This window comes from Anoplolepis gracilipes, chromosome 1 (assembly GCF_047496725.1).
Source record: "Anoplolepis gracilipes chromosome 1, ASM4749672v1, whole genome shotgun sequence".
NCBI lineage: Eukaryota > Metazoa > Arthropoda > Insecta > Hymenoptera > Formicidae > Anoplolepis > Anoplolepis gracilipes.
The window spans coordinates 4,589,488-4,601,254 of NC_132970.1; the positions used below are offsets into that span (position 1 = coordinate 4,589,488).

At 35.3% G+C, this 11,767-nt stretch overlaps 1 protein-coding gene across 4 annotated transcripts in view; it reads right to left on the minus strand.

Moving 5' to 3' along the window:
• The window catches only part of LOC140665979 (A disintegrin and metalloproteinase with thrombospondin motifs 7), a 43,739-nt gene extending 32,197 nt beyond the window's left edge, over positions 1–11,542 (minus strand). For 2 of the 4 annotated variants that reach the window (XM_072892670.1, XM_072892644.1), the window contains exons 1-2: positions 10,998–11,542; positions 3,778–3,943 (exon numbers count right to left, since the gene is read on the minus strand). In XM_072892670.1, coding sequence (XP_072748771.1) covers positions 3,778–3,865 — 88 coding nt within the window. In that variant the 5' untranslated portion in view covers positions 3,866–3,943; positions 10,998–11,542. Of the gene's footprint in view, positions 1–3,777; positions 3,944–6,715; positions 6,787–10,997 lie in introns of those variants that run through there. The other 2 variants (XM_072892661.1, XM_072892652.1) reach the window with 2 other exon arrangements.
• Between the last annotated feature and the right edge of the window lie 225 nt (positions 11,543–11,767).

An 11,767-nucleotide genomic window follows, 5' to 3' on the forward strand; every position in this document is an offset into this window, starting at 1 on the left:
TAAATTTTACTTTGATGTTAATGAAGAGTAAAGGAGACTTTTAGTTTTGCAAGTGATTTAACACAAAGTTTATATTTGAATCAAAAACATCATTATCATAAATGTCTGATAGAAGATACGATATTTTCACATTTTCATGTTTCCATTTGCCTTTTAGCTCTTTTTTTTTAATTTATATCAATATTATCATACTTCTTCGACGCAAATTATGCAAATCCACGATCAACTATTAAAGACAACCAGGACACCCAGATAACCAAATCGAACAACTTCGCAATATTCAAACCAAAGACAAATCGTGGTGATGTTCCCAAACATCGAAGATCGTTGTCACCGACGTGCCTACACGACGCCACGTGATGTGACTTACATTGCAGCATGTCGAATTTAACATGTTTTCATGTGTGTACGTGAGTTACTTTTCATCTCTACTATCGCACACTGCGTCATATTGCTCCACATCAATTACCTGCCGAAGAGAAAACAAAGAGAAAAAGAAATCTAGCGCGAAAGAGTGACGAGGTCCATTGACAGCGTTTGCCCACGCGATAGCTCATGCGCGCAAGTACACCCGCGTGTCTCTATACAGGTGCGTTTGGATGTATCGCCGCTGTACTCGCACTCTTGTGCGCATATACTATGATATCCTGTCACAGATACATACATACGACGCCCACGCCGTTCGGCCAAGCCATGCGCATTTATGCGGCGAGCGAACGGGCGATTTTTCAACGTGTTCAGGCTATGAATGGGCGCCTCGTCGTGTTGGTTTTACTCAGGCGCTCTTCGTCTCCTCGTGGTCGATTTTGCGGACGTTTGGCGCCATCGCAGGTCCACAATTCCCGTCGAAAGATAAAAAAAAAAGTAAGCGAGTTTCTTGATGGTCGAATGTTTCGGAATTATATTTTGTTTGGTTTTAAGAATTTTATTTTACATATCAAAAAGGTTTAAATTCTTTACTTTTTTTTTAATTTTCGAGCATATATTTATTTATTCATTTTTCCAATTTGCTTTATCAGAATAATGCGCTAGGCTCTTTTGCATTGTTTTTTTATCTGGCAAAAATTCATGTACCATTTGTTCAATACACAAAATGTTAGGATTTGCAATAAGCGTAGCTGACATTTAAATTGGATTACTCTAAACAATAATATTTTGTTTGGTCTTAAGCATTTTATTTTACGTTTCAAAAACGTAATTAAAATTTTTTTCTTTTTTTTTAATTTTCGAGCATATATTTATTTATTCATTTTCCAATTTGCTTTATCACGATATTGCACTAGGCTATTTTACATTGTTATTTTATCTGGCAAAAGTTCACGTACTATTTGTTCAATATATAAAATGTTAGGATTTATAACGAGCGTAGCTGACATTTAAATTGGGTTACTCTGTACAATTATATGTATTCCAATCGGTCTGTGTCTAAACGATTTTATGATTCCATATTCAATCCCGAGGAAACCAATTTCAAACAGTGCATACTGGTCTAAATCGGAGATAGAAGTAGGATCGAATATGTTTTCAATCGAAAAATTGATTGCATACGGTGGCCACAACTTGACGTGTATAGACAAAGATAAAAGTAGCAAAGATGTACATATGTAATTTTTGTGAGTGATTTTTATAGGGTTGATAAACGTATTTATGATACTTTGAAAGAAAACTTTAAAGTCGATTACTTCTTTACGATTCACAATGAAACACTTTCGTTTTATTGTAACAATATATGCCCGACCATTTACCTCGATTCGACAAAATTCCTTGTCAATTCTGGGACTTTTCGCTTTATTGGGAACAATCACGAATAAAGTGATAATTTCTCTTTTTTTACACCGATATGACAGTTAATTTCCAAATTGAGAAGAGATAAAGAGAAAAGAGAAAGAAAGAGAAAGGTAATGGACGCGATGAGGCGCAAACCGCACTAATGTCTCGTCATTACGTTACCGCCGGCGAGTTAATAATTCCACAATCACCAAAGAGAGACGCCGGTGGTTATTGCGAGCCGGACAAATTACCCTTGTCAGTTACTCGGCCCAGAGTTTCAGGCCATGGTGTTCAGTAAACAAGTCCTCCGCGCGCGTGGCATGTAATTTTCCCTGATCATAATAACTACCCCCTAACGAGAAGGTAATTTCGAAACGGCACGTCCGGTACGTTTTTCTCCTTCTTTTTTTCTTTTTCTTTCTCAGCCTTATAATTCGACATCTCGCGCATTGTTTTCCTCGCCTAACGAATAAATATTTACCAGTGACTGGCCTCATTAGGAGATGCTACCGACGACAATCTACATTGAAAAGGACTTGAAATTTTCAATGCAAAGTCAACTGCTCGGTATGACATCGAGCTGAGATCACTTCTCTCCTTAGTATTGTCTTTTGGAGCTCGCCGACGTTTTTGTATTTAGTAGCTTTGTCCGTCTTTTTTGTTTATTTTCTTACTCGTGACATTCGTCTTCGTGCGTCACCACGTCGGAGGACTTTTGTCTCCGAGTAAGCGCTCAATATTAACGAAGTAGCTCACAGTAAAAGGGTTTCGTCTATCGGTCGAACGTACGTTCAAAACGACCAGGGAAGAAAGAACGCATCCATCACTCTGACATGTCGTGCTCCTGGATACACGGTTGACAAACGATTCGACGTAAGTAGATCGCGTAAATGGCGCTTAAGACATTCCAGACTATGACAAAGACCATAAATTCCGAGTTGCAACATTTAATATTTTAATATATTCGATTTTTGATGTTATGCAGATATGAAGAAATTCATTTTATCTGTACAACAAACATTGCGCTTCCATTATTGCGTGAATAAATATATCTTTTTTTATTAACGTAACCTGCATCGAAATCCGAATTTATCGGCCATGTTATATTGATTTCTATACAAATTTAAGTTTTGCAGTTTTAAATTGTTTTAAGCTAGTGGACTTTACGAACATCGACGTTGCAGCTTCGCAGAATCAGCATTTCTCGCATGGTGCAGCACGTCAGAAGCAGCGCTAAAAGTTATGTCGATTGGCTGTATGCCAGCCGATGGCTTTGCGTTTGGCCGATATTCTCCGATAAGATCAGCGAAATCGCGTATATAGCGACGTCGAAACCGAGTACAATATTCCTGTCGCATCTCGGACATTACCGAATGACGATCAATTTACGGAGTCGAATAACGGCCTAAGCCACTACCGTACAACACACGGTTGAAATATATTTATCGACATAATTAAAAATCAGCATGCGCCTTTAACAGCCATTAAGATGTCCCGACGTATAAATAAGTCGCGAATTAGCATTTTACGGCACAACCCGCCGATCGCTCGGAGGAACTGCGCGTCCGATTCTGTCTGCTATTCCATTTCTTCCTTCTCCACTTTGTCGCTTGCAAAATCCAGCATCGCGCTTATATTGTACGACTCGCTCCTACTCTTAATAGGATCGCGTCCCGCAAAGGTAAGGCTTCTGCTCGAGAACTCGCCGCGGCCAGTTTTCATGCGAAGTCGAAGAAACTCGAGAAAGTGGACGTGAGACTGCATGTGAATCGAGTTTGTTTGACGGAATCGTCGTCTCTTTCGATTTAGATCAAATTTCTTATCAAACTAAACTTACGGGAGGAGTTTCTCAATATTAAAAAGATAATAAATCTCGAGCTCACCATCATTTTTTTATATCGTTGTAGTTAAATCAAAATGGGATAAAGCAACAATATCATCGTTTGATTAATTTGGCATTTGACAAGGCAATAATAAGTAAGACTATATATTTCATATAAAACTCACCTCTGACGTTAGGTATACGTTGTCGAGCTTCGAGATTGGGTTGCACCAAGACGATTAGAACCTGGAGTATGGATAATAGATACCGCATGATTGGCACTGAATCGAACGTATTCCTTGCTAAAACGAAACGCGATCTTCTTGATGTCTATCGATGTTCCCCTTTATTCTGGAACACGCACATGTGATCGCAACATGAATTTCTCATTAAATTTTCTCATTACATAGCAAATCAGTTACTTCCGCGGTTTAAGTTACAAATGAAAGCTTTGTTAAGTTTAACGGATGTTCCGGCTACGTTACGCGTGGAAATCGTAGAAAGATAATCCATAAAAAAGTACTTAATTAAACTCTCTTTAATCGTATTCCGGCAGAAAAATCTTATAGATCGAAAGAGAGATGCGAAATGAGAATTTTATCACATTCTTTCTACAAGAGTAAAAAGAGAGATATTTCTTTATTCTTTGTTCATTGTTCTGAATAAAAAATTTCACGAATAAGAGAATGAAAATGAAATAAGTAATCAGTTGTCTTATATTTTCCATGCGCGAGGTTTATTGTTAAATATAATACTTCTCGCATGATTTCTCGGGCATATTAGCTACCGAACTGTTTCAGGGTCATTTTGTGGCGACGCTACGTAGTTACAATAATTGGAATTCGTTCAACCATACTATGCCGACGATCGAGCCCAACAAACCACTGAATTCTTTTATCCGTGCTAAAACCAGAGCTCGACTCTGAACATGACTCTTATATTTCTCGCCGATAATAGAATCATAGTCCCCATAAAAAATGCAACTTAAATAATGACGATGTCGATGGATGCTTATTAAAAATTTTTAAAATATGCTAAATCGCCTAAAATAGCTATCATAATTTTGACCACGTGCGGAGAACGTCAAGATTTGCATTTATGCCGGTATAACTCCATTTTCGCGACAAGGACAACTTATAATTTGTAGTATAGTTTTTTAATAACTGGTTAATTATAATATCAACTTTAAAGTTCAGATTTTATATTCGATAAAGTGGTAGTATTGTGTCGCATAAGTTATTTAATCCACATGAGTAGTTTATGTTTTTTTCAAAAGACACTGCCACTTAAAACCAAACTAGATGTTCCGTGAAAGCACAGGAAAGATTTGCAACCGAGATAATAGGTGGGGGAAAGTCAAAACAAGTTCATTAATGTGATGCGGAATTGGTAATTAGCCTCACGGGAGTATCTGTCAACTCGAACGCAAATAGGCTTCGTATATAATGGAAGCATGGGAATAAACATCTATCAATGAATATTTTTCGACACCTTCTTTGATCCATTGAATGGGATAAAAACATATGTTGTAATAATCGAACAGTTGAAAAGAAAATTATAAAAGTCGGGTCAAATTTGGTTTTTAAGAAAAAAATTGTTCGCACATGTAAATAATTAAAAGGTTTGTACATGTAATTAATTTAATATTTAACGTTTTGATCGTAGTATTTTCTGTAGTATTAGTACGAAAAGCAAAATTTAAAGTTTGATGTTATTTAAAATTAGTACACGCAACAATATTGTAACATTGTCCTAGAAATAGAAGCACAATATTATGTCAACAATCAAAAACATTACACGTTATAAACAACATTATAAATTGTATTTCAAAGTTTAGCATCGAACGTTAGTTAAAGCGTTAGGTAATTGACGCTATGGTGAATTTGCCCTTATTTTCAAAGTAAACGTGAACGTTGCGACGGGTAAATTATCCATAGCCGTGTACTTGATGATTGTATGCCGTGTCAGTAACAGACGTAATCACTTACAGTACAACACCGCGGAATATTAATAAGCGTGGCGTACGTTTTAAAGTGTTTCGCGTCATCTCGATTGAGTTGTCGCGCCTGTGAAATATCACACGAGATGAGGACACCAATGTTAAATTAATAGCACGAATGTCATAAAGGATGGTGAGAGTTTATGGCAAATAAGTATGCACTCGACGCCCAACTCGGAATATATGTCTCTAATTGACATTTGGAAGTGGACAATTTTGCTATGTGTCTTGAATAAATATTTATTTCTTCGTAGAAAAAAAATTTAAAAAGAAATTACAATTAAAAAAATAAATGGGGAAATAACAATCACAGGAAATTTCGGTTATTGTTAGGAAAATTAATAAAATTTAGCATTGATAAAATTATATGTAAAAATATCGAAATTCACAACAAAAAAAGAACGAGAAAGAAAAATTAATTTTCAAGTTTTTAACGAGAGTTGAGAATTCATTTGTATTCATTTGTATTCAACGCTTGCTGCTGTCCAAGTTTTAAATTGACATATTTAAATTAATACGAGAACCTATTCAGAGCTTGAAATTTTGTGATATGATCGTGATATATCGTGATATATCGTGTGAGTTCACAATTATGATACGAGTTTTTATGCTTTTTTAATAACTGTAACATGGAACTGTAATAGAACACGCGAAGATTCGTTTTAATTATTAACTCATATTACTCGGAAAACGCATATGATTTTTGGAAGAGATATGTATAAATATACAAATCAGCAGACGCACAGGCTCAACTGATATTCGTAGATATGTTACATATAAATAGTTCTTTGTCTCACTGCTGCTTTAGATTTAAATCCTTATTATGTGCCAAAGATAAATAACATATAGATACATAAATAACGCCTGCCTTGCGCATGTGCACTCATACAATTCTCTTAACGATTGCATGATTGCATAAGCGCGAGGGAGGAAAATGTACCCTCTTTATTTCACTTATTTTGATATGCAGTAGATAAAGCTCTGTCTATATGTAATTTATACAAATACAAATTACAAGAAAAAACAGATGCAAGAAATTATTTATAATAAAGAACTACAATTAACGCTTGTCATAAGCTTATCTCTCTTTTATAACGAATAAATTTACGATTTCATTTGTTTACCTATCTGACACTTTACTCACGTGCGCGCACGTTGTTTGTCCGTATGTAAGTAACTTTCATCTCCATATTCGAAATCTATACTGTTTACTTTTTGTGTCTATATCCTACTTTTATATTTTCGTTTTTTTTTAAATACTGTGTTTGTTTCATTGTTTTCATGAAATAGACATCAAAGCATTTGTTATATTATACATGATTTATGTTGTTTAAATGATAGATTCTTCAAATATAAAACAAACAAAAAATATTTGAGTTAATTTATCGTTTAACGTTTAGAAAAATGTTGTCAAATAAAATTGTTAATACTCCGTAAATAGTAATAAAATTTCCACACGATTTAATTTCCCAATTCAATTTTGAAAAAAAAAATATTTTTGGGATTTTTTCTCTTTTATCAATATCGAATATAACATATTTGCATATTTCAAATTATCAAGTTATCAAGTAAATTTGTAATATCTTTTTTTCATGATTTTCATCGTGTAGCTCTGACAAATGAAGCAACCATAAATAAAATTTTTACTCGTAATAAATTTTTATATATGTAACAGCTATCATGTATGCTTTGCATTGCGATATTTTACTTATATTTGCAGAGTAAGAATACATGATAGTATTTATGTGTTTAACACTGCGGTCTAGTGGTTTCACGCGAATGTAAACGAGCGATTACATTCCTATATTAGAGATCTATGCCATATAAGTTTTAATAATGTTTTGATCGTGAGATTATCGGCGTATTGTCGATATATAAATATTTATGTTATTTTTTTATGCAAATATATAAAAGTAAAACGAATATCAGGATATATCATTGTTTATCGGGTGATAGATTGAGAAGTAATATAAAAAAATATTTATATATATTTTTTTTAATTAATCACATTTATTCTTATCGTTCTTATGCGGGCTCAGACATCACATGTTTTTAAGAAAATAAGATTACATATCTTTCTTTCGCTCTCTTTCTCTCTTAAAAATACAAAGAAAAAGAGATTTATTAAAATATTGAAGGCTTTTAATGTGTGAAATAATATTAACTACATCTTTTATAATAATTTAGCAGTCTATATTAAAAAATTAGAGAATTTTATATATCGATGTGTATAATTTTATACACCACAAGATTTTAAATAAAATATTTAAAAATATGACTAACTAAAAATTTCATTTCGTTGACTTTATAAGCAAGTTTTGAAATATTTCTATAAAAAATTTCCATTTAAATTTAAATGTTTATAAAATAGAATTGTTTTCATATAAATCTCTCGCAAATGAAAAATATGCTTGAATGATAAACAACAAAATTATTATACTTAAAATTAATATGCGTGTGACTCTTAATTAAAAGTGCAAATAAAGCGGCCAAGAAAATACGAAAATGGAGGAACTGCGAAAAATTTATAGTGCAGTAACTTTATATTAGTTTATTTAAACGCAAAATGCCAGAAATTTTTATAGTACTTGCGCGCGCGTCTTGCGTAGTTAAATAAATAAATAAAATAAAATTATTATATTTATTTACGTTACTTCTTCAACGTTATGAGTTGCTCTCATTTATTTACGCAAATAATATGATTTATATTTTTTATTCATTTATGCGACAATGATAAAAAGATTTCTACCCTTAAATTATCGAATAGCTCGAAAATTTACAAAGTATTATAAAATCATGTATAAACGGTTTTTTTGTTAAAATTTCATATAAATCAAGCGAAACTTCTTTTATGATCACAGAATATAATTTTATATTTTTATATTTTTTATGAAGGTTTAACATTATAAAAAATTATTCTTTAAATATAAAAATACAAAATTTGTTGGAATGTGTTTTATTGCAAATAATTTATAAGTAAGATTTCATGATTAAACAAAGACTTTTAAAAATTATTTTCTATTATTTTCTATTAATTGCAATTAGATATGAATATGCAAAATTTCTTTAATATGATTATATGCATTTTTTTTAAACATTGTGTCTCAAAGCATATTGTTTATATTTTTTAACGCTGCCAAAAGTGCAAAGTTTTATTCTGATCGATGCTCACCCAGAAACACAAACGATTATTGCTATTATCGTTGATGCGACCAACTATTATCGCGTTTCATTGAGCTCGGTGTTAACGATAATTTGAACATCAGAAAATTATCCTCATGCGAGATCGCGAGAAGCGATGTATCTGTGTACGGCCCTCCTTAACGATTTAATAATTACGTGGCTTTCTTCGAAGTCGAAACAAGTCTCTCATTAACTGCAGCATAATTTGTTGACTTTCGATTTGATATGCAACTCCTTGAACGCGCTGACGTACCGTCGTTGTCGGGTTATCATTATCGTGATACGTGTAACAACATAATGACGTAAGAGTAAGACCATTTTTCTGCATCCGGCACTGTAAGAAAGGTATATGATGTGCAAATAGCGGGTTTTCATTCAGCAAATAATGCTGACCCATTTTGATTAATTAATACGCTCTCTCCCGCGCCAGAGTGGATGATCGAGAATTACACATACGAGTAGTAAATTTAATTCTGGGTGGCTATAAAATCTTAAGAATCAGTTTACTTAAGAACAACAGTGATTTTTAAAGTGGAAATTTTATTACATGTAGAAAGAATACCTACTGATTTTTGGCAATCGCGTTTAATCTCGATACTTATATCTACTGTTTACTATTGGGAACACTGCTATATAACTTGTAACTTGTAACTACGACCGATTAAGATTGCGTGATTATTCAGCGGGCGTGCCGTTTGATGAATACACGATATTCGCTCCATTAAACGTACATATCAATGTAAAATCGCAGATGATCCGTAACGCGCGATATATTTCCTCGAGCGATGCTTTCTGCAGTTCAGAAAAACAAGCCGAACGACTCGCAAATACTTGCCGCCAATATGAGAATCTAAACATCTTTGTCATTCGTGGAAAATTATTAATTCGATGAAAAATAGAAGTTGGTCCAAGGACATGAATGATTTCCATATATTGTTAATATCAAATATGAAATCATTCCATCGGTTTTTTAACGATACCAAGCAAAGCATCAATACATGCGACTAATCACCGGTGATTTTATACACAAGCGTTCACTAATATCTGTTATTTCCCATAAAATACGATCAGGAGGACTTTGAGTTACCAGACTGATAAAATGCTCCGAATTATAAAAGTTAAAAAGTTGGAGCGTACGCACAGTAACATCGGTGTGTTTTACACGCATTTTGCATAAGAAAAATGCTCGGATGTATTGTGAATAAATCAGCGAGTCACTTGAGACGTCGTCTAATAAAAGGCCTGCTGTACAATAAATATAATTCGCGGATTTTCCCGTCGGAAAATTTGCAGCCGTTTATTATGAACGGACGTGTAAACGTGATTTAAGATAGACATCGTTTACGTAATTTCTTGTCGAGATTTATAGACAGCATTATTTTTTCGCGTAGTACTTTGATGTGTCGCGATGAAATTCACGACCGGAAGAAAGGCCCTCCATCTACCAAGAAAGGCTCGTCGTCTATGGCGCCGCACAATTTTTATTCTCTCGTCTGGCATGAGATGAACGAGGCCGTTGACAACGCTGACATTTTTCCGCATAGCAAATTATGTGGTCTCGTAAAAAAGCGAAATTGAGAATCTGTTACTTTTTGAATGGATTTGCTCGAGCATCTGTATTGTTCACGGTTTTTATTGTTATCGTATCTTTTAAACGTTTATGCCTTCAGAAGCAAGAGAAAATAGATCGTTTATTGCCATGCATTTTCACGAGACAAATTTTACTTTTATTCATTTGAAATAAATTATTACAACGATGACGATTTTTAATCGTTAATTTACATTGGTGAAAAAAGTTGTTGTCACAAATCAAGCATATTTTAAGAGCAAAAAAGTATATACTCATTTCTCTCTTATAAATTAATCAATAAGAGTATGCAGTAACTATAAAGAAACAGAAATTTTTACGCGGCTATTTTAATATGAAACCTCAAAGACGTCAGCCTGACGTGATTTAGCACCTTTATCGGCGACTCGCGTTTCTGCATCGACAATCCAATACCCGCTCTGGATATGACACGAATCGCGAAGATAAACTTAGGAATTCCACGCGCGAAACGGATGCGCAAACACGTGGCTACGTTGTAACTCGGCTCATCAGCCGAAGTCGTAAGGTCCACATATGTAATACGTCATTTGCAAAAGATTTTGCGTCGTGCGGTTGACGCTTGCCGCTCGTAAAAATGATGGAAATCTCGTCATACCGCGATGCAAGTCACATACCCATTGGCGATGACATCGCTGTAGCACGTGGCGTGTGTTTCCGGAGCACCTGCACTTGTACGCGCGTGGACACCAAGCTTGATCACGCGCGCACTTTACGACGACACCGGTATACCTCCAACCGCGACGAAGTCTGCACTGGCTCGCTTCTGAGCCTTCACTTTTCGGCCGGAAGTAGAGGCGCGTGTCGCAGAATCGCACTGCGGACGGAGAAGAGAAAGGAAATGGGACAGAGAGGAGTCTCTAAAGCAAAGAGAAGAAAAGAGATTGAGAGTAGGAGGAATCACTCCCAACGAGAAACAAGACACCAGGGGGCTTTCAGAGGGTGAGAAGGGAACTCGACGTGACGCCGGAGATCACGGGGGGGTCACGAAGAAGAGGAAGATAGACGGATAGAACGCGGATACCGGCCCGCGCGGAGAAGTCGTGGGCACGATCGCCGTCACAACACTAGTAGCCTCGTACACTCTTCTGGTGGTACATACACACGATTCGTCTCTCTGCCTCCCTCGCTTCTCTCTTTCTCACTTCATCTCCGTCTCTCCCCCGTTGTCCTCTCTCTCTCTCTCTCTCTCTCTCTCTCTCTCTCTCTCTCTCTCTCTCTCTCTTTTTCTCTTTCTCGACTTCTTCTGCACGTACGTGCGTTTCCTCCTGTTGCGCACACATATGTGCAACGATCATGTGCATATACTCGAAGACGCATACATTGGTGGCCGCGTGTATCCTTGTGCGTACGTGTGCGTGTGCTCTCTCGCCTCTCTTTTTTTCCG